Source organism: Trachemys scripta, chromosome 9, assembly GCF_013100865.1.
Source record: "Trachemys scripta elegans isolate TJP31775 chromosome 9, CAS_Tse_1.0, whole genome shotgun sequence".
In the NCBI taxonomy this organism is placed as follows: domain Eukaryota; kingdom Metazoa; phylum Chordata; order Testudines; family Emydidae; genus Trachemys; species Trachemys scripta.
Window position 1 is genome coordinate 17,256,052 of NC_048306.1, and position 26,919 is coordinate 17,282,970.

A 26,919-nucleotide genomic window follows, 5' to 3' on the forward strand; every position below is an offset into this window, starting at 1 on the left:
GGAACCCTGACTCCAGCCGACTGAGCTCACTGAGACAAGCCTCACACAGTATTCGCCATCCAAAACACTCTGCACGTGAAAGTCAGACATTCTTAGGTTATTTTTCATTTATTTAAAACCCAGCCGAACATGGGATTTTTTTTAATGCATTTCCAAAATGTAAACCTGCTGATAATACTAATACTTTTCACATTCCATATGGAGGATCTCAAGGGCTCCTTTACAAACATTGCCCCCCAAACCTTCCTAGGAGGTAGAAATTACTTCAACCCCATTGAAATGTGGCTAGGATGGATGACAGCAGCTGATTTAAAAACTAAGGACAGGCGGTGAAGAATACCACACCCAATTGAACATGCAGGGGAATTTAGGTGGGCTGAATATAATTACTTATGCGGGAATTCGGGAAAGACACTGGGCTTAAAAAAAAACAAAACACACCTCTTCTTTTATTAAATGTGCCACAGGAACACGCGTAACTGCAAGGGGACAGGAACCTGGTTTTACAACTCAGCTGCTTCCACCTGCCTAGCCAGGGCACTGGTTCAGTTCTGATCAAGAGGGAAGAGGGACATCCACTGAATCACCAAAACCATTTTCTGCAACAAGTGCATAATCCTGGATAGTTGCCCATTCAGTTACAGACCCACCCTATTCCTGCTTAAATTGTGGATTAATTGAGATCACAGCCCAAGGGAATACAGCTGCAGGTCCATCACATTTAAACTTTTTAATAATGTAGGCTTCTGCGTTTCCTGTTGAAAACTCATCCAATACAGTATGTTCCAGTAAGTAAAATACTGAATCCACTCTCTCTCCAATTTTATAGCTGTCTTGCCCAGCCAACTGGTGACTATTTAGGAGAGCCTGACCATAACCAGTGAAGACCAACATTACCATCCCTCCTGTCAGGAAATGCATATTTTAATAAAACCACGGTAGGCAGCAGGGTAACATACAGTAACTCCTCACTTAAAGTCATCCTGGTTAATGTTGTTACGTCGCTGATCAATTAGAAAACATGCTCGTTTAAAGTTGTGTAATACTCCCTTATAACGTTGTTTGGCAGCCGCTTGCTTTATCCACTGCTTGCAGGAAGAGCAGCCCGTTGCAGCTAGCTGGTGGGGGCTTGGAATCAGGGTGGACTGGCAGCCCCCCCCCCGTGTGACAGCCACCCAGCAGGCTATCAATTGCCAGCAGTTCAGCTGTCCCTCCCCCCACTGCCATGTGCTGCTCCTGGGAGCCTCCTGCTTGCTGTGGGGGGGGGGGGGGGGAGAAGAACCGGGGTGCTAATGTCAGAATGTCCCCCTCCCCCATCTCCATAGAGCGGGGGAGAAGAGACAACAGGGCTCAGGACGGAGGGAGCTTGCGCTGATCTACATAAAAAGAATCTACTTAGAGTGGTTCAGCGTACTTAAAGGGGCAATGTGCATCTCTCTCTCTCTCTCTCACACACACACAGGGGTGTGTGTCTGTCTGCCATGCTGTCTCCCCTCCCTCTATTTGTGCTGCCTTGTAGAGTGAGAGGCTACATTAACAACAATGTGTTAACCCAGGGGTGAGCAACCTTTCAGAAGTGGTATGCCGAATCTTCATTTATTCACTCGGATTTAAGGTTCCGCGTGCCAAATACATGTTAACGTTTTTAGAAGATCTCTTTCTATAAGTCTATAATATATAACTAAACTATTGTTGTATGTAAAATAAATAAGGTTTTTAAAATGTTTAAGAAGCTTCATTTAAAATTAAATTAAAATGCAGAGCCCCCTGGACTGGTGGCCAGGACCCGGGCAGTGTGAGTGCCACTGAAAATCAGCTCACGTGCCGCCTTCGGCACGCGTGCCATAGATTGCCTACCCCTGTGTTAACCCTTGAGGGCTCAGCTGAGTGCTAGTTCATCATTTAGCAGTAAGGCATTTCCTAGGAAATATCCCACCCTCTTCCCCCCTGACTTCACCACCTCAACCAAGCTTCCCCATCAACATTGCTACAGTATTAAATTATTTAAAACTTGTAGTGTGTGTAGTTTTTTGTCTGGTGAAAAAAATTTCCCTGGAACCTAACCTCCCCCATTTACATTAATTCTTCTGGGAAAATTGGATTTGCTTAACATCGTTTCGCTTAAAGTTGCATTTTTCAGGAACATAACTACAACGTTAAGCGAGGAGTTACTGTACTACATAGGCAGCAGGTGAACAACTATGGACCAGCTGTCAGGGCCGCCCAGAGGATTCAGGGAGCCTGGGGTCTTTGGCAGCCGGGGTCCTTCCACTCCGGGTCTTCGGGGCACTTTAGCGGCAGGTCCTGGAGTGAGTGAAGGACCTGCTGCCGAATTGCTGCCGAAGACCCAGAGCAAAAGAAGCTCCGGGTCATTGGCAGCGGGTCCTTCACTTGTTTGACGGCAATGAAGGACCTGCCGCCGAAGACCTGCCGAAAATTCTTGTGGGGGTCCCTGAAAACTCTCGTGGGAGCCCGGGGCAAATTGCCCCCCCCCCACCCCCCGGGTAGCCCTGCCAGCTGTTGCCATCTGTACTCACAGTGAGTAAACCTTTATTTCTTGAGCTGTCCCATTCATTTCAATAGGATTACCTGCAGAGTAAGGGTGGCAGAAGCTGGCCCCATGTTGGGTGACGCTTCTGCACACAATTTTTTAAACACAATCCACAGTGAAACTTAGAAATTGGACAGCTCACTTGATTTGTGCCAGTCAGCTAGGCAGTAAGAGGGGGATCACCTTGGTCGGTTGGCCTGGTAACTAACCTTACGCGCGTTTGGTAAGTCAGACACAAATTGCATCTCCCCTGCGACAAATATTGCTGTCACCATGAATGTGTGAGCTCCCCTGGTAGATGAACATTATGTGTGAGGACTTTCCCTCAATGAGTTTTGACACTCTGAACTGCATAGAGATAAGAGCTGGTATGAAGAGCTATGCTGCAATTTACCTCTCGAAAGGGCTCTTCAAGGAATTGATTGGCTCACCCAAGCTCTCTCACCATCAATCATCACCTACAGTATGAACTGGATTAGAGACGGACTGAGCGAGCACACTCCATGGGGCTGCTATGTTTTCCAGGCATTGCAAACGTTCCCTGACTGAACACTTCTATGCAGTACAGCCAGTCACATCCTCCCAGTAGCTATTTGTCTAGTAAGTGGAAAGAGCTCAGAACACAAGACTGAAGAAAGCAGACAATGGGACTCAGATTTTCAGAGCTACCAATAAAGTTAAGGGAAAACCAGTGGCTATTTCCCCTGCTCAGGTTAGAAAATCCCAGCATTGTACTTCCCCCATTGACTACTTCAGTTCCTTCCCCATTCAAATGCAAATATAGATGGTCATAGACAAGAAGGGAGTGAACTCTTGTAGTGAGATCAAAGAACTGGGATCTACTTTAAGCTCTGCCCAAATAAATCCTTCAGGAACTTGAGCAAACTTTCAACTCTCTGAGCCTCAGTTCCTATCTGCAAAATGGCATAGGAATATTTTCCTCATGGGGCCACTGTGCGGCTAAATCCATGAATGTTTCTGACTCAGACTGAGGGCCCTATAAAAATCCTAAGCATGGTAACAAACCTGTGGTCACCCAAGAGCCGTATGGTTATCACAGTGTTGCACACCATGGCCACTGGGAACTTCAGGATGACAATGAGGAAAAAACCCTTATCCTCCTGCTCCAGCACTTGAGATAAAGGAGAATCTCCTTAGCTCTTAATAGTATAGTGCCTATGACACACAGTTGAGTAGTTGTGATCCCATCCATTAGCCGGTTTTGAGGGATATGCACTAGCCAGTTCATGACAGTATCATTAACAGCTGCACTCCCTCATTATTAATGCAGCAAGTAGCTGAATCATGCGGCAGGAGTTTGAAACCATTCCCCTGCCATCTGAAAGAGGCAAGTTAGTAAAAAGCACTCCTACTTGGACAATATCAACGAATGCCAAACAAAGATCACAGCAGCTGTGTCTTTCTTAATGATATATATTTTTTTATAACTGCCTACCCACAGAATGGGCAATTTGCCTGCCTGGTGCTACAAAGCTTAGGTCAGAACAGCAAGAAAATTAATATGGCTTCATGCATTAACTGGACTGGAAATCACAGCAAATGGTACTTGGGGAACATGGATCTTCAGCTGTCCCCACACGTGCAAATCCAAGCTGGAGGCACTGGTAGTTTGTTTTGGGGGAGCCTGTTTGGGGTAGGTTTTATAGGCTCTGCACTTTTCTTTTACCTTTGTCTGTCAATCCCTCAAGTATCTTTCATGAGCTCCAGAACATCTTGAGCCAAATTCATGCCCCAGCATGCACGGACCCAAATGCATCCCCTGTTGAAGTTACATATGAGGGATCAATTTGGCCCCTCAACGCCCTTTCTGGACAGTCCTTTTCTGCTGGCCACCACACCAAGCAGATTTTTGGCATACAAGTACTTAGCTGTCCTTCCCGAGCGCTCCTCTGTACTGTAACTGTCCCTGGCACACTCCGCTGACTTTTTTGGCACCCCAGCTAGTAAGTTTTTTGTTTGCTAACCTGTACATTTACAGCACAAAAACTTTGCTGAGTTAGCTGGCTCTACCTCCCGGTACTCAATACAATTCAAGGAAAAGGTTTTCCAACCCGCTGGAGATGGCTGAGGGTGCCAGAGGAAGAAGAGCCACCAAGATCCAATTACCAACAAGCGGGGGTATTAACCCAGAGGATACAAAGATATGAAGGGTCAAATTTGACCTGTTTCAGAGTAGGTGTGGTGGGGAAAGGGCACAGACCCCGCGTGCTGCAGTATGACATTTTGTTCGGAAGCAGCATTAGAATTTAGTGCTTCTGTCAATATTACAGACTCCCTATTATCCTCTAACCATCAGCACAGCTAGCAGAATTCCCCAGCACTAGGGGTATACCTGGGTTCACCTACAATGCTACTCTTCCTGCAACAAATCCAGGGAAGGGTAATGTTTTATCTAAACTAAGAGTCGGGAGCTCACATCCAAAACTCCCATCAGGTGGGAGGAGAGGGACAAGGGCCATAAACTCAGAGAACATCCCCAGATCACCCCTCTGAAGGGCCTTGCCCTGCATGCAGTTAGCTGGCCCCTCACTCCACACAGTAGAATAAAGCAGAGTCCAAAGAATAAAGGAGAGTGGACTCCTCTGGACTCAATGCTAACATGTCCCAGAACACATGGAGCAGCATGCTTGGCAGAACAAAGGGAGAACACACTATTTAAAGCCATCTCTCTCCCCACCATGGATCTAGGGCATTTTGAGGCCTAATTTCTAGTCCTTTTCTCCCCCACTTTGGTGCATACAATGGAGAAAATTTTGGACCAAGGACAAGTAGAGAAGTAATAGTACATAAAAACTAGGGGATGTATTCTGAATTCACTGACACTAGTGGAAATCCACCGTACCTCCTCTGACTTTACTCAGCTTCTCCCAACTACCACCAGAGTTTTGCTCAAAAGCAGGGTCAGGCAGGGAAACCAACCATGGACATACCCTAAAAAGGGCTGAACCAGGTCAATTGTATTAGAGTAGGGCCCACGAGCATCACCACAGTTAAAAATCTGTTACTCTTTCCAAACTAAGACATGGTTCACAGGAGTTTAAATGTGCATAAAACAAACCAACCAAACCAACTGCAAATGGAAACTTTGCCAAAATTTAGCAAAGAAAAAAAAACAAAACACAAAAAAAAAAACTACAACACACACACACAAAAACAAAACAAAAAAACAAAAAACAACAACAATAAAACATACCACACAGTATGGCCAATTTATTTTGCATTTTAGAAGGGCAATCATGATATTAAAAGCATAATTTGGATTAATGCCAATCATAGTTTTTGCAATCACATGTTCTTTCTGTCTAAAGACTAATGTACACTAGAAAAGGTTAGTATATGCCCTCCAACTCTCCTCATGCAGATGCAGCTTATACCAGAAAAAAATTGCATTTGGTGTCACTTATACTGGTTCCCTGCACAAATGATGCTCGACTGGTATAACAGCCTCTACACTAGAGCTTCTGCCCGTATAGAACCATAGTGAAAACAAAAATCACAGCCCTACCCAAGATTGCTCTGCTACAAAAAGATTAGCCTTGACTCCAGTCATGCTTTCTGACATTCCCACCCCACCACTATCTGGTCTCTGGAGCACATTTCCTCTAGCCAGAGGGCAGGACATATGAAGGCGCCTCAGAGGCTGCTGTAGAAGTGCTACCTACCCATCATCCTAGACAGCACGTCTTGCCCTCATGATGGGCACAGGCTTTTCTGGCTCAGCAAAATATCATATCACTAGTGTAAACTGGCATAATTCCATTGACTTTCATAGAGCTATGCTGGCTGCCCCAAATTTTTAAGACTTGTGCTTACTACCAACCAGAGTAGCTTAATGGCTGGCATTTTAGAAGTGGCAGCAGCAGCAGCAACCCACACAAACCAGCCAGAAGTCAAACAAACAAACAAAAATCAAACAGTGGAAGGATGGTGTTCTGGTTAGGGCATTGCAGATCTGGTGTCTCTTCCTGGCTCTGCCACAGCTCTGTGTGTGGCCTTGGGCAAATCACTTAGCCTCTCTGCCTCAGCTCCCCATCTGTAAAATAGAGATTGTATATTGCCCTCCCTCACAGGGCTGTTGGGAGGATGTGGTCATTAATGTGCATCCGCACTCAGGTACCACAGTGAAAAGCACCATGGAAAAGCCTTGTAAGCGTACAAGGTAGAGATTTAAAGTCCCATTTAAATAAATCCTAGGAAACATCTACACTCCAAGGGGGGAGACTCACATCAATTGCTGCTCCTGTATTTTCACTCCCATCACTCAAACTCCCATCTCCAAGCATGTGAGAGTTATTGTTGAAATCAGAGAATTGTGCCCAGCTCTCGTGGTGGCCACAACAGGGTGGTAGAAAAGGCAAGAGGGGAAATAGAAAGATTCTTCAGGCTCTTACAGTGAAGGGGGGAAAGAACCACTGCAGCCTACAGACACTGCTGGGAAGGGTGGGAGTGGGGAGATCATAGCCTGATGAGCCTCGCAGATCAGCATGTGTGAGCACTTGAGCTCTCTTACCTGATACGATCACTGTCTTTTTTCTTCAACTCTGCATCTCTCTGCAGAACCTTCATAAGCTTCTCATACTCCTCTTCTGTCAGAAAGCTTAGGTCCAGCATCTTCTCTGTAATGATCTCCAGCCAGCTGGAGCACCGACAGACCAGAAACTATTTGCGAGCCAATTGTGAGAGTGCCATCAGCAGCCCCCTGAGCAGAGGGGCTCAGCGTGCCAAACAGTATTAGAGCTTGAAAGAAATTCTTCACAACAGCATGGCTTGGAGGGAAATTGCATTAAGATTTTGACTCCTACTTCAAGGCACTAAGCAGTTCTCTGGCATGGTTTTCTATACAGAATGCCTGCTTGTGCTGGGGGGTGGGGGAATCTCTCCACAATTATGTTCCTTCCTTTGCCTCACACAGTCAATCAAATATCCAAATATAGAGAAGAGAGCTTCCCACTGGCTTTAGCTGCCTCAGAAGGGATGAAGGACCGACTCCAACATTAGACATCCATCACCAGAACTTCTGCCATATGTCCTTCTCAGTATAGAAGTCATCTGAAGTGCAGTTCAGTTATTCCTGCAAAGAAATAGCACAGAGATGCCTTTATAGATAAACATGACATATGGTGACTGAATGTGTACATTTGGGGTGTTTATTTGTTCTTAAGCACAAGTCCCGTAGCAAGCCGTCCTGTCTTTCTCCCTATCTCTGACAGCTCTCGATACGGTATCAGTCTAACCATGATACAAGCTTATTTTAGTCAGCTTCAAAGGAACTGGTAAATAGCTTCCCTAGCACACTGCTTCTAAAACAAACAGGTAAGAAACACAGGCAAGGTATTAATTCACTTCATCTCCATTTCCCCACCTGTAAAAGGAGGTGAATGTCAGACACTTACCCACTTAAGAGATAAAAAAAAAAAAAAAAAAGGTATGTAAGTGATAACTGTTATTGTTGGTTAATCTACAAAACGAACCTTCATGCTGCTCATTTAGTAATGTGTGTGCATGTTCCCTTACTGTTTGAATAGCAAATACAAATGCAGTGTATGACTTTTAAATCATTCTGTGGTCCTGCTGGCACTGAGCACAGAAGTGGAGAGGGGGAGCAGATCACATATTGCTCTGTTACAGTGTGCCCCACGGCTCTAGCCAATTTGAGCATAAAGAGGTCCCTGATCACCTGTAGATGAGTTACCTCCAGGTTCTGTCACTATGAAGAAGCAGTAAGGGAAATTAAAGGTGGTCTCCAGGTAATGATGAAAGATGCTCGGTGGGTGTTACCTACAACACAGAATCACCTGCTTTGCACACATGAAAAAAAACCTGTATATCCATGGAATACAGCAATTCTACTCTGGTCCTTTAAAGTGCTTTCTATTTAAACAGGCAGCTCACAGAACTACATGGAACAAGAACACTTTTCCCAGTGTTGCCAATTTTTGCGATGTGATCATGAGTTGTATATTTGGCATTTCTTAAAACCTCAGCTTCTGGAATCAGGTGATAATGGGAGCAACTCAGCTGTCATTTAAAAGAAAAAGGAAAACACATCTAAAGTTTCAAAAGCCATAAAATGAACTCAAAAGGTATTCTCTTTAAAATTCCCTTTTGAATTTTAAAAGGGGAGGGAGGGGGAGATGACTCAAGATTTATGTATTTTTGGGGTTGCTAATGCTGTTTTTGTCTGATCAACGTCGTATTTTCTTACCTGTGTTACCAGTACCACTTTAGTGGATTAAAACACAAATACTTAAAAAAAAAATTCACTACTTCTGCTGATTAAATGTACATTTCATGCAGCTTGGTATGAAACTGCACAGAGCAATTTCACCTTTGTTTCCAGTCACTTTTCCCTACTGGTTCTCATGCACTATCACAATGATGAGTTTAACCAACATTTCCAGGACATGTTTAAGTTCAAATAAAATGTACCATGAAATATTTGTTACTCTTCATTTTAACAAAACTTATTTTTAATAAAACCTGAAATTTGGGCCAAAACTATTTGAGAATCTCTCCAGCAATGACTCACATTTACTTAGTAACCTAATAAACTACATACAAAAGATTACCTACATATAAAGCATCTACTAGTTAAAGTGTCCTGTTTTACTCTCTGGAAATTGTATTTTAGTAAATTATTTCATTATGGTATAGGAGGGGAAAAAAGGAAATTAAAGCCCACCACAATCAAACTGTCAACACCCTCTTTGTTTAGAAAACAGGTTTAAACAAAAAATATCTACCCAAACTACCTGAAGCATTTACTGTGGAAAAGTTGTTTTGTTTTTAAATTGTGAGAAATCTCCACCTGCTGTTTGGGTAGCTGATTTCAATGCTGCTAAGCCATTGAGACCAGCCACACAGAAGTAAACAGAGATTATTTGTATAGGAGCTAAGCAAAACCGTCACCTTTATGATTTTAGCCAAAGCATTTCTTGATGTTTGCTCTGCACATTACCACACCTCTGTTGCTGTGGACTCAGGCTTGAAACAGGAAAGCCTGCAGTTATTCACCACAGTATTTTAAGATAAGGGCAATAGCATGTAATTTGTTTACTGGTATCTAGAGGCACAATAAATAGGAATAAATCAACTGACATCAACTGTATGTTACCATGCAGGAACACGGCATTCTGTAACACATACTGCTTCCATAACGTTTCTTACCATAAATGTCATAAGTCTCATTTGGTCTCTCTCTCTCTCTCACGTTAAAATGCTTTGCTATACCGGAAGTAGTCCTCTCTCCTCCCAAATCTGCTATGGGAGAGGGGTGACAATATATTGCAACGTTTCCCTATTCAGTAACAACAAGACCCATCCCTGCATCGACTGTACTAGATGTCTAAAAGGGTCTTTTAGATCTAATTATCTTGATAGGAATCTCTCTGAAGGAGAGCCTCCTAGAAAGATCAATACGAGGAAGGTTTGTTGAGCAGAGAAATCCAGAAAGGTCAAATTGGAATAGTCTGTTTCCAGAGCCACAGAAACCCCACAAAATGCAGCATGACCAACGTGGAGGTGGACTATCTATCTGATAGATCTACTGCCACGCTCCTTCCTCCGTGCCATCCTTCCAGGCTGGCTGCACCCTTCACTTCAGTAGCCTCTGTCTCCCGTTGGGCCTCTTTAACATAGACCCGAAAAGAAACTGCTGCTCTGGTCACAGCAGCAGCTCACTCAAATCCAAAAAAATTCCATGGGGAATGTGCTGCTGCCATGAAGCTACTTGGGACCTATCCAAACCGCTGCATGCAATGGAGATGTGGAGTCTATTCTTAAAAGGAGCTCTGTAAAAAATGGCATAGGGGAGTCTGTATTTCTGGTCTCTCAGTTTACAAGTGAACAAGATTCCCCTCTTCCCCTCCCAGCCCCAATGGCAAGAACTGCAGACTCAGCCTGGGATCTCACAGTCAACCTGGTTCCCTTCTAGCTTTTGATTAATCACCAATAATGATATTTCTGCAGGCCAAATTGTGCCCTCAGTTATATGTGAAAGACCTTACTGGAGTTGCAAACTTTGGCCCTGCCGTTGGAACTTGGCTAACGAACTGTTGATGATTGGGCCAGAACACAGCCCAGCTCACTCTCCCATATCTATACTGCCTCTGAAGTGCTAATAACTTATTTTTGTCAAGAAAGTCAGCAGTTTGACTCCGAATATACACAAGGAACTGTGCTGTTGAGAAATTATATGAAACTGGCATGTTATTATTCAGTGCACTATAACAACTGGTGCAGGGCCGGCTCTGGCTTTTTTGCCGCCCCAGGCAAAAAAGCCTCCCGTCGCCCCCCGCTGGGGAGCGCGGCAGGGGAGGACGCTGAGCCCGGCCGCAGCCCTGCTTTCCCCGGCCGGCCGGAGCGCCGGGGAAGGGCGGCGAGCCCATCGCTGCTCCGCTTTCCCCAGCGGCCGGAGCGCTGGGGGAGGGCAGCGAGCCCGCCGCGGCCCCGCTCTCCCCGGCAGCCGGAACGCCCGCTTTCCCTGACCAGCCAGAGCACCGGGAGGAGAGCGGCGAGCCCGGTCGCGGCCCTGCTCTCCCTGGGTGAGTGCCGCCCCCCTCCAGGTGCCGCCCCAAGCACATGCTTGGAGGGCTGGTGCCTGGAGCCGGCCCTGAACTGGTGAAAGGGAGAAGTCCCAATTTCAACATCAGGGGCTAGATCCTCAGCTGGCATAAACGAACACAGCTCCATTGAACTTGAGTTGGAGCTGTGTCCATTTATACCAGTTGAGGATCTAGTCCAAAAATCAGCAATTGATTAACTTTCCTCCAATTAGCCCTGTTCTCTCTCTGTAACCAATGGCACTGAGCAGACATATAAATTGGTATATCCCATGCACCCGCCCAAAATCCCAGGACAAACAAGAGTGAGACGCCAAACACCAAACTGTCTCTGAAGCATTTTTATGTTTAGAGGGTTAATAAGCCGTTGTGACTTGAAGGGAATATATTTGTAATCTAGAGTGCCAAGCTAAAGTACATTTAGATCCTCTATGGTCCTGGACAATGCTGGAGAGATTTTTATTTCTCTTGTGCCCTTTTGCGACCTGACTGTTGTACTGTGTATGCACACAGCACCAATTATAACACAACTGAATTACCTCCACCCCACCCTCCAGGCTAATCTAATCAGAACTCAAATTACCAGGTTATTCAAGGGTTTGAACAAGGGTTGTACAAATAACCACCCGTGTAAAGAAGGTTTAAGGGCTCAATTCTTACTCAGGGAAGTAGTCCAACAGACTCCAAATAGGAGGACTTGCAGGAATAAGGATTACTCATGTGCATACGTGTTACAAGGCTGCACTCTAAATTATTACAAGCTACTACCTTCAAGTTATTTTACCTTTTCTTTACAGAGGAGCCTGCTTTCTTCTGTTTTTTTCCCCCCCCTCTTCTTTTAAATTATAAACCAGTTTGGGGGAAGACTTGTGTGAAAATGAAGCTCGTTACGCATGAAATCACTGCCACTTTTGGAAAGTTGGCTACTACTAGAAGACCTGCCTTTTTGTGTAGGCATAGCTGAAAAGTGCAGCAAATGGGCTTCTTAACGAAGACTAATACAAGCCATTGAGATAAATGGTGCCAGAAAAAGACTGTTGCTGTTAGCTGTTTACAGACATTTGTCAACTATAGATTATCTGCAGGGCACGCCAGTCTCAGATCTCATTTCACAGTGTACACCCTGTTTCTGAGTGTTGCGTGTCTTCTTCCTCAACATTGGTATGTGCAGAGATTAATGATACCACACACTGCAGGCTAAGCGGATTCCATTTACTCTATGGTGTTCTGCATACAAAAAAGAGAAACTGAGCCAAATTAGAAGCTTTAATCTGCAAATTTGGCAGACAAATCCCATTTCAACAGCCACTGCTAATGCTGGCTGAATACCTGACAAGTTGATACCACGTGTGAAAGCAGAATTAAAAGTTTCTTCCACACACGCTATCACCTAGATCAACAGAGTCATCCAGATCTGGACCACATCACCTTCCAGAACAAAAATGGGATATGGAACATATACAGTTTCCCATACTAATTCAAGACATGGGAAAATGTCAGTTTAACAAAATAATCTCCTTCTTCTGCCTAACACACAACAAAACCGGTAAAAGGAGATATTGTCCCCTGCAAGACTATTCAAGGCAGGGCGAACACAGACCCATGCTGCGGAGGTAACCTATTCTAGCCCCCCACTTCCTTCCCCTCCCACCACCAAATAACCTGTGACAGTGTAACAGAATTACAGACTGTAGAGCACAAGGAGGTAAGCACTTCACAACACATCCATCAGTTAAGATATACCTGGTAGGCTGGGACAAAAATAAGGAAACTGCACCATATTTAAAAGCAGAAGCAATAATAGCAATTAGCAATACACGTTTGGAAAAGGTAAGACATTTGGAAGACTCCATTTGCTTTTATCAGCAGAATGGAAGAAAAAGCCAACCTGTTACTGACAGAAAAGACCACTTTCTTTAAAAGAGGCAATCTTGAAAACCCATATAAAAGGCTCTAACCATTAAGGACTGGGCCGATGTCCACAGATGTCAATAGAAGTCTTCCTATTGCCATCAATGGGCATTAGATTGGCCTTAACTGAATTCTTAGATTTCAGTGAAGCAAGATTTGCAGTCCATGGCAAAACTTCTAAGGGTGAAACTCTGCCCCATTGAAGTCAATGGGGCAGAGTTTCACCCTTAGAAGAGATAATCTCACAAAGAACCATTTCAGGTGCCATCACTGTTGACAGCCATAGAACGCTTGATGCTTCTACATATTACTATTTTTGAAGATCCCAGGCCAGACCCTTTGCTGGCATAACTCCACTGACTTCAGCAGAATTCTGCCAGGAGAGACCATAGCCCTCTCATGGAATTGAGCCCACAAAGACACAGGAGCGCCAGATGGGGCTATGAAACAGGTGCAAGGCTACTCTTACCCAAGACAATTCTGATTGTATTAGTTAGAATTACCACTTCATTCAACAAATCAACCAGAAGACAGACAGGATAACTTGGGAGTGTTTGTCAGGACAGGCTTGAGACACTAATAGGGAGCGAGCTGGGACTGGGAGTTGCTGGCTCGTCCCTAGCCCCAGCCGGGCTGTCCTGCACCATCACATAGCTACATTACTCAAAAAGGGGCATTAGAAATAATGCTTTTTCCATGGTAACAAGAAGCCACGAGGATGATATGTTTCCAGGATTGCATCCTCAGCAAGCAACAACGGGAAATAAAGAGGAACTCAGCATAACACCATTATTAACAACTCGATTGCTGGTTTGTTTCACTGTATTTTGTTCAGCATTTGCACATATCTGTGCTCCATTTTGTCCATGCAAATGTATCCTAAAATGAACCGCACAGTGCAGATGCAAAGAGCTGCAGAGGGAGAGAGAAAGTGATATAGGGAAGGGATTGGGGGTGAGAAGTGAAAGTTTTCACATGAGATTTAAAATGGATATGAAAAGAACATGGAGAGGGGACGGGAAGACTGTTAAAGATGGCCGATGCGGCACAGGAGAAGGCTCTCACACCACAACTGAAGGCACAAAGAGGACGCAGTTGGTAGGTAATAGAAGCTGGGAGGGTGGCTACAAAGTCGATAGAGAGCAAGAGATTTTTGCAAACGCGAACAGGCTCCTGAGCTGCCAGGGAAAGCAGAACCTCAGTCAGGTAACCCTAGTAGGAATCTAAGTGATGAGAAACAAGATGGCTGCCCCTGGACTTGAGGAGCTATTTGTAAAGGAAAATACACAAGCACATTGTATAACCAGGGGGGCAAAACCAAATTTTTTAAAAAAACCAAAGGTCTCCAGTCATTCCCAAAGCCACAATGTCCCCTTATTAACAAAGTGGCTTTATATGGATTAAACCACACACATGAAACTAACAACAACTACATCCAAATAGCATGCACAACTCCTGATACAGCTGCATCCATTAAGTTCACTGCCTAGTTTTTGAACTGTGCCTACACTAGAAACTGGAGTACCTACACTACAGCAATGGGCAGCAACGGTGCAATTTTACCAGTGCTAAACAACTAGAGTAGATCAGTCTCAAGGTGCTTACACTAGCACTTACACCACTGGTTCCCCCAAAGCTGCTGCACGATTGGTTCTATTCTTTCTAATATAGATTAATAGGTCCTCATTGTGTAAGCCTGGCCTACAGTCTGTCTTCCTAGATGCATACATGTATCTGTAGCCATATTAAAACACATACTGTCTGCTTGCCCCCAGCTTACAGAGCTATGTAGAGTGCTTCGTATCAGAGGCCTGTCCACTTCATTATTTACCACTACCCCAATTTTTGTGTAATCCACAGACTTCATCTGTGATGATTTTATGCTTTCTTCCAGGTCATTAATAAAAAGTGTTAAATAGTGTAGGACCAAAAACCAACCCCACCAGAACACCCCCATTCAACAAGGATTCCCCATTTACAATTACATAATGAGACACATCAGTGAGCCAGCTTTTAACCCATTTAATGTGTCATGTTAATTTTATATCTTTCTAGTTGCGTTTTTTTTTAAATCAATATCATGCAGTACCAAGCCAACTGCCTTACAGAAATCTAAGCATATTATGTCACTGTTACCTTTATCAACCAACTTGTAATTAAAAAAAAAAAAAGAAGTTAGTTTGACAGGATCTATTTTTCATAAAGTCATGTTGAATGGCATTAATTACATTACCCTCCTTTAATTCTTTATTAGAGTCCAGTATGCACCTTTCCGTTATCTTGCTCGGGACTGATGTCAGACTGACAGGCCTGCTTGGGTCATCCCATTTACCCTTTTTAATTATTAGCATAACATTAACTGTCTGAGACTTCTGTAAGTTCCCTGGTGTTTCAAGACTCATTGAGAGAAAAAACAAACAAACCCCAACATTAACAGTCCCGTGAGGTCCTCAGCCAGCTCTTTTAAAGCTCTTGCAAGTTATCTGGACCTGCGGATTTAAAAAATGGCTAATTTTGGTAACTGCTGTTTAACATCCTCCCAAGATTCAAGTGGAATGGAAAGCATGTTATCTCCCCCGCCCCCAATCTAGACCAGCAATATTTATTGTAATGGACAAATACCATTGCTGGGGTGCTTTTTGATCCTAATATACTTAAACTCTTTCTATTGTCCTTAGACAAGGCCAGAAATTTCTAGGCCCGAAGGTACATTAATACAGATGCAGTCAGCAGAGTTCTAAACTGCACATACCAGTTTCTTTTTCAGATAAGACCAGTTGGGTGAGAGGGAGAGTTGTCAGTGTACCATGCTTAGAAAGTAAAATTTAGAGCTTCCTAGGCTGCCGACATGCCCTCATGCTCAAAAGTGAGCACAATCTAGTAGCTAACGCACAGGTCTGGATGTCAGAATATCTAAATTCTACTCACAACACTATCACTGACTCGGGATGTCTACACACAGCCATTAAACACACATGGCTGGCCCATGTCCGCTGACTCAGGCTCTCGGGGCTTAGGCCGCAGGGCTGTAAAATTCCAGGATAGATGTTTGGGCTCGGGCTGGGGCCCAGGTCAGCGGACGCAGGCCAGCCATGGGTGTTTAACTGCTGCGAAGAGCAACTTTCATTGTGTGGCCTAGACATGCCCCTAACTCTGTGCCCCAGTTTCTCCTCCCCGTGCTATAAAATAGAGATTTTTTCTACTTCACCAGGATGTTGTAAGGCTTAATTCATCTGTATGTGTAAAGTCCTTTTTACATCTTCAGGTGGGGTGCTTCACAGAGGTGCACAATATTCTTCTTAAAATAAGATACACCATCAATAGTGACTGAGCCACCTTACCTTTGGCAAACAATGAGTGGCTGTAGGCTAGTGTGTGGAAATTGAATTAAATGTAATGGTTTCTAATGGAGTAACTTTTCAGAAAACTATGGACACAACTCTCCTCTCACTTAGACAGCAATATAGTTGCATGGACTGTAATGGAGTTCCATTGGATTTACACCCCTGTGAAAGGGCAATCATGCCCAGTGTTTATAATAAAACCAAGTGATTGAGTTCTGTAGAAACAGTTGATCGGATAAAGAATAAACTTTCAACAAAGAAGGCTGTGTGGTTTTCCACATCAGTCTCCCGTGAGAATGCCTTCTTTACAGCTGTACCTTTTCTGCATTGGTCAAGGCCTACCTCTCACCTTTCAGAGTTGCTTCTGTGAGGAGTTTGATTGGTTAAGTTCCCCAATCTCAAAATGGAAATCCTGCAGCAGAATAAATTTTATTTACTTCAACTTCCCACGGATTTTTTTTTTAAACCCACCTTCTGTACATGACAGGGGTTGTACGTGACCCAATTGGTCATTCCCACTGAAAGCACAATCATGGGTAAACAGGGAGGAACCAATGGAGGAACGCAGCTCTGACTAAATCAATGGCTTTTTATTCTCAGAACTACTCATGTTACATGGGTACAAAAGGTATCACTTTACTAGACAAGAGTATAATCTTGGCTGGACTCAGTTTCAGTATTGCCTGCCATTATAAACAGTCTAATAACTCTTGGTATGATGGAGACTCCCAATAGAATTTTTTTCTATTGATAAAACTCTTAGATCTCCATAAACAGCTTAGAAAGAGTGTTCAGTGACAAATGACATCACAGAGATTAGACCTGGGTGAAATTTCTCAGGTGAAACATATATTCAGTGTCAATGAAACATGTTGCAATTCAAATTGGCGTCATCAAAATTGCTCAGGAAAAAAACCACACACACACACACACACACACACACACACAAAGATCAAAACATTTCATTCAACCAAAAATAAATGAAAACATTTCACTGAAGATTTTGAACAGAAAAATTAACATTTCAGGTAAACCCAAAAACAATTCACACCCCTCCCCCATTTTTTTGGAACGGCCAGTGAACCCCACAAAACTCCAGTTTTGCACAGCTCTTGCTGAAATGATCTTAATAACATGGAAATTGCCATAATGGATCGTGTCTATGGTCTAGTCTAGTTCAACATTTGACAGAGGCTAGTACCGGACACTTCAGAAGACTGTGCAAGAAATAGAGTAATGAACAATTCTGCACTAGTAGTAAGTTTCTTAATCCATCAGATAGTGTTCATCTTATGTTAGGAATGAAGCATGAGGATTTATATCCCTCATAAATGTGTATCTTACTTAGTGTAACTGGTGTTATTTATATAACTAGACTTCTAATGCTTCACTAAACTCTACTCATCTCTCCCCTTCCATGATATTTTGTGGCAGAGAACTCTGCAGGTGAATTTTGCATATTAAAACAGAATTCCTTTTATCAGTTTCAAATGTTGCCTTTTAATTGGAATGGGTGATCCCTGGTTCTTTTATTATGAAAAAGAATATGTGGACCTTATTGGGTTAAATTAAAGAGAATGACCGTATTTTATACACATCAATGCCTTAAAAAAAAATTTTTTTTTTTTAAACAGAAAAAGGTGACTCAATCCACAAACCAAAACCCCTTTTCTGTTAATTGGATTCTTTAGTTTAAATATTTGAAAAGTTCTGTTTACTTCATAGGTGGGGAATATTTGCAAAGCTTCTACAGGATGTAGTTCATTGTAGGTGTATTGTTAGAACACAAACAAGCACTGCCCACAGGGATACAGAGTAAACCTCTACTGTCCCCTTTAATAGGCATGGCAGTGTCCCAAATGCAGCAGAGGATGCCAGCATTTTAAAGAACTTGCTATTACTGTAGCACAAGAGGGTGGCTAAAGTCTGTTCTGTCTCTATCTTCAGTTTGGAATCCCTTGTAGATGCAAGGGACACAAGGTGGGAGGGAAACAGGGAGAATGGGGTCTAGATGAAGGTTCAGGTGTACTGAAAGTGAAGAAGTTGGGTGGGAAACTTTGTACAATGCTCACTAGGCAAGGTGGGTGAGGCAATATCTTTTATTGGACCAACTGCTGTTGGTGAGAGAGAGCGAGAGAGACAGACTTTCGAGCCACACAGAGCTCTTCTTCTGCTCCTATACTCTGAAAGTCCAGAAAATGTCCTTGTGCAGAATTTGGATTTACACCCCCAAAATAAAAAGACTTTTCAGAAGATATTCCTCCTGCCACCTTGCAATTACCACTTTTATTAATTGGTAGGATTTCTAAACTCCCCATCATCATCATGATCCATCCTTGAGCTCCCCATGAAATCAAGCCTGAGTGCTGTTCTACTTCAACTTCCATTATGGAAACATCTTGTTTTCCCCTCACAACACTTAGTAATGCTGTTCTTCCCAAAGAAGAAGAAGAAGAAGAAGAAGAAAAAAAAAATACACCTCACCACATTATATCTATGCATTAAATACGTGGTTGCCTGTTTTGTAAGTGCTTCAGAGAAAGTGGAAGATGCCCTTTAAACTGCCTACACTGTTTGTTTGTGAGGCAACTTGAAAAAGGCTGTGTAAAAATAAAACAAACAGTGTTAGGAAAAATATCTGCAGGTGAGATCCTATCAGTACAAAGCCCAGGAATGATTCATTTGAACCACTGCAGGAGGAAGGCATGTATTTAGACAAATCATCTCACATTCCTGTACTTTGGACTTGTCCCCTCCTGTTTGTCCATATTCATCCTTTTTAAACACAGTTTGAATCTGCTTTACTGTGCCACCTTAAAACAAACAGGATAATGTAAATTAGACTTGTTCTAATGACGAAACTGCAGGATGGGAGGAGGACTGTTGCTTATTACCACTTTTGACTTTTTCATGACCCCCCAACAGACACCTGCACACCCCAGGGCTGCTTCACACCCAGAAGGATTTGTCTTCATTTCCTTTTGCTTATTACAGTCAGTCCCTTCCTTAACCTCACTTGTTATGAGCTCAATGGCATAGCAACTACTTGGTAATCAGGGAACGGGTCAGATCAACCAAGACATTATAACTACACTGTAGTTAAGCCTCTGTCACTGCATAAACTCCCATTGTCATATACCTCATCCCAGCAAGCTCTTCAGCAAGCGAGAGTCAGCATTCAACGAAGAGCTTCAGAGTGGAAGCCCTATTTTCTTCCCAACAATATTAATAAAAAAAACCATTTTGGCTAATTCTAATGAAGCAGGAGCTCATACCAGGCTGAACACCCTGGAAGCCAATTCCTCCCATACCTCTCAACTTGCCAAGATCTAAAATGTGGGACGTAATGCGATACAAAGACCCAACACACACAAAAAGTTACTCATGCAGCAAACTTAGGATGCCATAGGATTCCTTCCATCTAGGTCAATAACTGTTTCCATAATCTCAGTTTCATGATTCTTTGATGTAAACGACAACAATGAAAGAGAGGAGATTCCAGTGTAGTAAGGTGCATAGGTAACTTGGACTAAAACAAGTGACTTGAAATGAGCTACACTTGCGAGGTAGGATTCCTTTTCGAGGCTATTAAAATAAGCTGTCAGAGACAAATATTTTACAAATAATTGCAGTGCAAGGTGGTCCCAAGCTGCAAAGTTCAGTCCCAGATCTACATCCAGATCCCAAAATATTGCTGTGTCAGATTCAGTGTTTTGGTTTAGCCCAGGGTCATGAAAAGGGCCAACAGTAAAGCTCAGATCTAATTTGGGATTTTTAAATCACCCACTCCCCTCCAAATTATAGGAGTGTTCATTTCTGGAGTTGCGTCCAGACCTAGTGTTGTTTTAGATATTGGACAGACATTAAATATTTAAGGCTTCAAAAGAAAAAAACCCAATTCCACTTTCATTTCTTACCTTGCAAATCCCTGAACTGCAATACAGCGAAAAGAAACTTCATGTACAGTAATCCAATTAGCTACGGTTACACCCTTTCCTAGCAGACATTCTTCGGTGGGAAAACAAATCCATACATAGGAATATTTTTGAACAAGTCAGCTCTGTTTGGGCACCCATTTTCTAGGTTTGATGTAACTCTCCAATACAAACACAGACTCAATCACACATTCATTTACTGGAGCAGGTTTCATTTGATCAACAGGCTGGATGAGGAGAGCTGGCAGGACACACATTTTTGGCAGTGCTTGTTAGCCAAGAATATGGAAAAACAAAATACTTGGGCCCTTCCTCAATGCTCCACTATTACTTCAAAGGTCCCCAAATTAGAGTCCATCCAGTGAAGTGTGATCCATAACATCTGAAGGGGCAGGGCAGCTCGCACAACAGGAAAGGGTCAGACTGAGTTTCATACTGAAATGCGAAATAAGTGCAACATTCATTACGTAGTGAAGGCCAAGTTGTGCCCACATTAAGGCCTTGTCTATACCAGAAAGCTACACTAGCTTAACCAAAGGTGATTTTAAGCAGGTTCAGGTAAACTGGTGCAAACTCCTGTGAGATGCTCATTTCAGTTTTGCTTAAGATGTTTAAGTTTCTGGTTTAAATCAAGCTGAAATTCAAACAAGGATTGCAACCAGTTGAAATCAGTTTAGTAACTAATTTGACTTTTCTGTCTAGCCAAGATGTTCTTTACAGCTGTGTAACCCCACAGACATGCATTAATGTTCCAGGGAGACAGGGGAACAGGACATTTCAGATCACAACTGGTTCATTTGCGTCATTGACTAAAGTTTTTTTATTTTTTGAGCGTTCACATGGAAAGTTGTCATTCTCTAAAACCTTTTATTTCAATGGCAGTGTCCAAAATTCTGCCGTCAGTTCCCCACATTGCAACCCTACTGACCTAATTTACTACTGTAGTGCAAAACTGCACCATACATTAGACCGTGGCCTACTGTCCCCTTCCACGGAGAAGCCTACAATAGAGACAAATCCCATTGCAAACTTGGAGATGAGCCTGGCCAGTTTCCTCTGAATTGGCTCTCTGCAGCAAGGGAGAACTGAGGGAAATCTTGTAATGCAGGCTAGATTTACAAAGGCCTATACATACTGCTTCCCAAGTTCTTCTCCATGGGTGTGCATGTCTGTCAGGAACCATGCTCCTGGGTGTTCTCCATAAACAGCTGTCCCAAATCTGCCCTCAGGGAGGTTTCAATTTGTGGAGAAAGAAACTGCATCAGATAATGGTGATGAGGTCAAGACTGCCATTCTCTTCTATCCTCCCCAGCACCTACAGAGTATCCAGGAAGAGGCTACCAAGGGCGAAGCACGCAACAGCAAAACTATTCCCCCATTCTGTATTTGGGGACCTAGTTCCACTGGCTTGGATTACTCTTGGGATTACTTCCCAAGAGTAATCCAAGCCAGTGGAACTAAGTCCCCAAATACAGGTGCAGTTTTGCACTGCAGTAGTAAATTAGGTCAGTAAGGTTTCAATGGGGGGAACTGGAGTCCTGCCCATATTTACACACCTGCCACCCCAGTGACAGTTGACCCAGGGTGCCGAGATGTAGTAAGTGCAGAGGGTTGCACAGTTGTATCAAAGGGCAAATTGGGGCGTATACTGGACGATGCACATTATTGTGCATTGTAGCATTAAAGTAAGCTAATAGGGTTGCACAGGGGTAACCGAGAGTGTAATTGCTCAACTTGAACAGCTTGCAATGAGGTTAGCTTATTCAAGTACACTGACAAATATGCCACTGAAAGTGAAAGTCAGTAAATTGTTGTCCTGATCTACAACATTTCCCCCCACCCCCAATATTAATTGTTCCATTAGGTTTAAGCTATAAAAGGTTATTTGATTTTGATTCCACAATCAACAAGATCAGTTCTTACCTCTCTGTGCAGATTTGCAGTTTACTGACAACGGCAGAACAGGCCCTTATTCACTTTGACTTTACTACCACCTTACTTAGATAATTTGTTACTGTTCTATTCTTCCTATAACTTTTTGAATTGTAGATAACAGTATTGATTTAGAATGCAATCAAAGCATGCCTGCCCCACAATGAAAACATTGTCCTTGCTGTGCCTTATCGTGCGTCTAAGGGCTGCCTACTTGCAAACTATGGGGGGGGGAGGGCGGGGAAGAATCTTTTGACTCAGTGTTGCAGGTTTATTAAATGGACAGGGTCAATTAGCGTGGGGCAGTCGTTTTGAATTTTGTGTGTGTGCCCCCCCTAAAAGATTTCAAATGGAGGTGCAGAGCCCTTTGGAAATCTTAGGCCATCTGTGGACTCCAGGTTGAAAACCACTAACTTAGGGCTAACAAAAAACAAAAACAAAAACTAAACACCCAACACCACACACAGATTTACACTTCCACTACAGAGTCATATGGGACTATGTAGGAGACCAAAAACTCAGGGAGGGCCCCCTTTGTAGAGTTCTTCCATGGGGGAGGGAAGGAAGCAGGAGGTTCAATCCTCAAAACCTGCAAATCTCCCCCCTCACCCCTCAAAATCCATGAGGAATGTGTGGACGACAGGGCCATCTTCATGGCGGATCTGTGACTGTCCAGGCTCCTGTCAACACAGCTCCTTCAGAGAAGCTCCCCCCACCTTCTACTAGACCTGTAATCCCTCTTCCCCCTGAGAAAGAGGAGTTATCCCATTCCCCCCCCACCATGTGTGTATGAGGAAGTCAAATGCTGAATCAGTCACTATGAACTTACTCACAAAAGTTTGGCATCCTGCTACATCTGGGCCATGCTGACTATGTCCTGTCCCCTCTCTTCCCTCCCATCCCAAAATGATCATTTGTAGGGGTTTGGAAGTGAAGAACAAATGCCATACGTAGCCTGTCCCTTGAGTGCCATGACAGAAGCAGAGGGTACAACATGGCCTATATGATCTGGCTGGGGATGTGAGCTTGATTCTAAATATGATATTCACCGCTTAGGGAACAAATATATTATTAATAATAAAATTAATGAGAATAGCCAAAAATAGACATTACTCATACAAAACCATTGTTTACATAGAGTTGATCAGCTGCAGAGGGAACAGAAATTGCCAGCACAGCTCTAAGAGTAGGGCTCGTTATTATCCACAACAATGGAGCATGAACAAGGAAGTAAAATAAAACAGGCCCAGAGGAATTAAGGATCACAGGATAGAGGGAAGGCCGAGGAAAACAAAGACAAAAGGAGCAGGAAAAATCCAGTGGGGGGGTGGGGGTGGGGGGAGTTCTTCAATTCCAGGTTCTAAGAAATATCTGAAACAATACAAAGCAGAAAAACAACAAGACAGTGTATTGACAGCATCCCTTAGAAACGGCTATTGATGTAGCAGCTGTCAGGGAGATCCACCTACTTTATAAAAATCTCTGTATCTTAGGGAAAGCCACCTGGAATGTTTTTCCTACTATTCCAAATGCATCTTGGAACTTTCTTTTTTTGGTTGTTTCTGCAGCTGTTCATTTCCCCCTCCACCCCAGCAGCCATGCTTGCCTCGATCTTATTCTTGATACTGGCCATAAACCATTCTTTATAATGGATTGCTGAAAGCCTTGACAACACAACTCATGAAAGTAAGTTTCATTTAGGAGATATGATTTAATGGAATGAAAATTCATATGTCCATAGCTCTGACCATGTTCAAGAGAGGTCAAAAACCAAAGACATGACATCAGTATTCTTGTACAGTGACAAGGCATTTGGAATTGGCAACAATATGAAATCATATAGGGCATGATCCAAGTCCCAGTGAAGTTAATGGAAAGACTCCCATTGACTTAAGTGGTAATGAGTTCCTTATCCCACATCCATCATATAAATGTGTTCTATAGTAGATTGTCAAAGTCTGCAATGATACAGTATCTATATATAATAGTGACAGTATTTCTATAAGCACTTTACAAAGCTAGGTAATATCCGACATGCTTAGAAGTTAGGGTCTTGACAAATGTCACACAGCAAGACAGCAATAGACCAGGGAATAGAACCCTGGAGTGCTGATTCCCCATCTTTATCCACTGGATCATACTGCCTCAGGGTACATCAGGATTTGTAAGCCAACATTTTTTGGCAACAAGTGAAACAAATACAGGGCCCTTCGCTGTAGGCAAAAACAAGAGTGTCGTACCAACTATCACTTCTAACTTCTAAACTTCTAACATTGAGGCAAATTCTCATAATCAACTTCTAACACTAAAGTTTAAAGCCACCTTTACAACACCCAGATTTTAGGTTGCTAACAGGGCTAAAAAGGCTTCTGGCATAAATTAGAGCAGTTCTGGGGGTGCCTATGGGCTACACAGCAGCCCCATGTCCCTGTGGTGATAAGCAAAAGCCACACACACCCTCCTACCCCTAGCATAACCCCTGCACTGGAGCCTGTGAGGGGAAGAGTAGAACATTACAGTAGCCATATTCTGCTGAGCCCAGAGCATACTGTGGTCCTGGAATGGCATTCAGGGGGCAGATTCAGCCCCATTATTCTTCCTTGTTATTAAATCAGATATTCTTCCTTGTTCTTAAATCAGATATTCTTCCCAGGCCACCTTCATTTGATTTTCTTGCTAACCCTGATTGCCATTCATTTTATTCCACCCATGCAAATTTGCCTGAACCATCTTCAAGATATTTCCTCTTATATCAGGGAGCAAATGTTTCTGCATTCTGGACTGAGGGCGGAACTATACACCTGCTGACAAGATTGTCAGCAGGTATATAGTCTCTGATCTCCACAAAACAGGATTTGTTAATCCACATAGTGACAACTATTAAAATCAACATGACTTTGCAGATGTACCAGCATCACATTTGCAGTTGAGATAGGATTAGGTGGCAATAAAACAGTAGCAGGGTGTGTGTGGTGGGGGGGGGGAGGGGGGATTAGCTAACTATCTCAATGGCAACCTGTTTCCTGGTGACCAATACACTCTTCATACTTTGCTTCATTTCCCATCTCCCCCCTTTCCCATCTCCTCTTCCTTCCCTTTTCCCAAAAGCAACATGAATTTCGAAGTTTAGGTTGTTAACTTGCAGAGGGCAGAATGGCTCCAGCTTTCTGCTGGTAACTCAGAGATTGGCCGAGCTCTCCCTTTTCTCTTCTGGCTATATCTGCTGGATGGTAACTTGTAATACTTTTTAAAAGGACAACCTTCAACTTTGCAAATAAATATGCTCCATTCAGTGCATATTAATTATAATGAGTGATGAGTGAAGCTGAACAGCAAAATCGATTTCAGTTTCAACCTTTCTTCCCCACAAAGTTTGGGGCTGGTCAGAAATTAGATTTACTTCAACTCAGAGATAAACCAGGCAGCTGCAAAGTTGGGATCAGGGGTCTAATTCCAAAGACCTCTACTCCCAAAGTTTAGGGGGTGTTTGGATCTGGACCTGTCCATGGTATACTTGTTTTCAAAGGAAAATTTTTTTACATAAACTTAATTAATCTAGCCAATCACAAAAAACAATTTATAAGCCAGGTTTGGGCAGTGTTTTTGAATCCCCATTTCCATAGTTTTACAAACATATTTTCCTGCTTTTTAAAGCTATTTTTCCTCTCCCCTGTTGCAGTGGAAGCTACTCACATAAACAAACAAGGGGGGCAGGGGAGTGGGGACAGTAAGTTAAGGTCCTGATCCTGAGATCGGGGTTTCTGGCATGCACCTAATTACAGGATCGGGGCCTAACGGGGGGAAAGAGAGACATGGACTACACAGAAAGGGCCTGATCCTGCACTTCCTTGAACCTCAGGGAGCCGTTTACACCTGTGTGAAGTGAGCCCGAAACTCTAGTGTTCTGATCCGGTACCGTTTGCACAGGTGCGCGCCAGCGGGGAGTCACCCCAGTGCTGGCCGGTGCACCAGGTACACGAACTGGACACAAAGGAAGGACCCGAGTGTGTAGTTGGGGGGTGGGGGGGAGGTGATTTCTCGGAGGTAAAAGTGATTTCAGGCAAATAGGGTCAGGCTGATGGTGCGTCTCCCGGGGCAGCCAGCGAGCCTGGTGCGGCTCGGATACATCCTCGACCCCCGGTGCCAGTGCAGGGGGGCGCAGACAGCTGCCCAGCCGCTCCGGAGCTGGGGCAGGGCACTCGCTTAGGGTGCGGGCTCCCTGCGAAGCCGGGCACCTGGCAGCGGTGACTGGCCCCGCCTGAGAGCGGGCGGACGCGGAGTCTCTTACCTGGCAGAGGCGGCTGGGCGCACACGGAACAGCGCGGCTCTCCCCCGGGGAGCTCATCCCACCGACGGCAGCGGGACAGCGGCTCAGCCCCGTGCTCGGCAGCCTGCAAACCCGGACTGGATCTCGCACGCGCCCTGTCCCGCACTAGCGCTGTCCCGGACCTAGGCTCCCGCCCCTTGTAAAACCCGGCCTGGATCCCAGCCCAGTGACCAGAACAGCTGCTGGGCCCAGGCTCCAGCAGCTTCAAAACCTGGCCTGGATCGTTACACAGTGACTCCCCCGGGCTCACATCCAGCACACCTGTCCGACCCACAGGGTGCTGTGCCCAAGGACTGGCAGCCTGGATGCCAACCAAACCGGCCTCCAACAGGGAACG

The 26,919-nt window shown here is 43.9% G+C and overlaps 1 protein-coding gene across 1 annotated transcript in view; it reads right to left on the minus strand.

Moving 5' to 3' along the window:
* The window catches only part of LOC117883072 (synaptotagmin-like protein 4), a 65,940-nt gene extending 39,260 nt beyond the window's left edge, over window positions 1–26,680 (minus strand). The window contains exons 1-2 of the mRNA XM_034782034.1: window positions 26,544–26,680; window positions 7,083–7,643 (exon numbers count right to left, since the gene is read on the minus strand). Coding sequence (XP_034637925.1) covers window positions 7,083–7,183 — 101 coding nt within the window. The 5' untranslated portion in view covers window positions 7,184–7,643; window positions 26,544–26,680. The remainder of the gene's footprint in view (window positions 1–7,082; window positions 7,644–26,543) is intronic.
* Window positions 26,681–26,919: the final 239 nt, after the last annotated feature.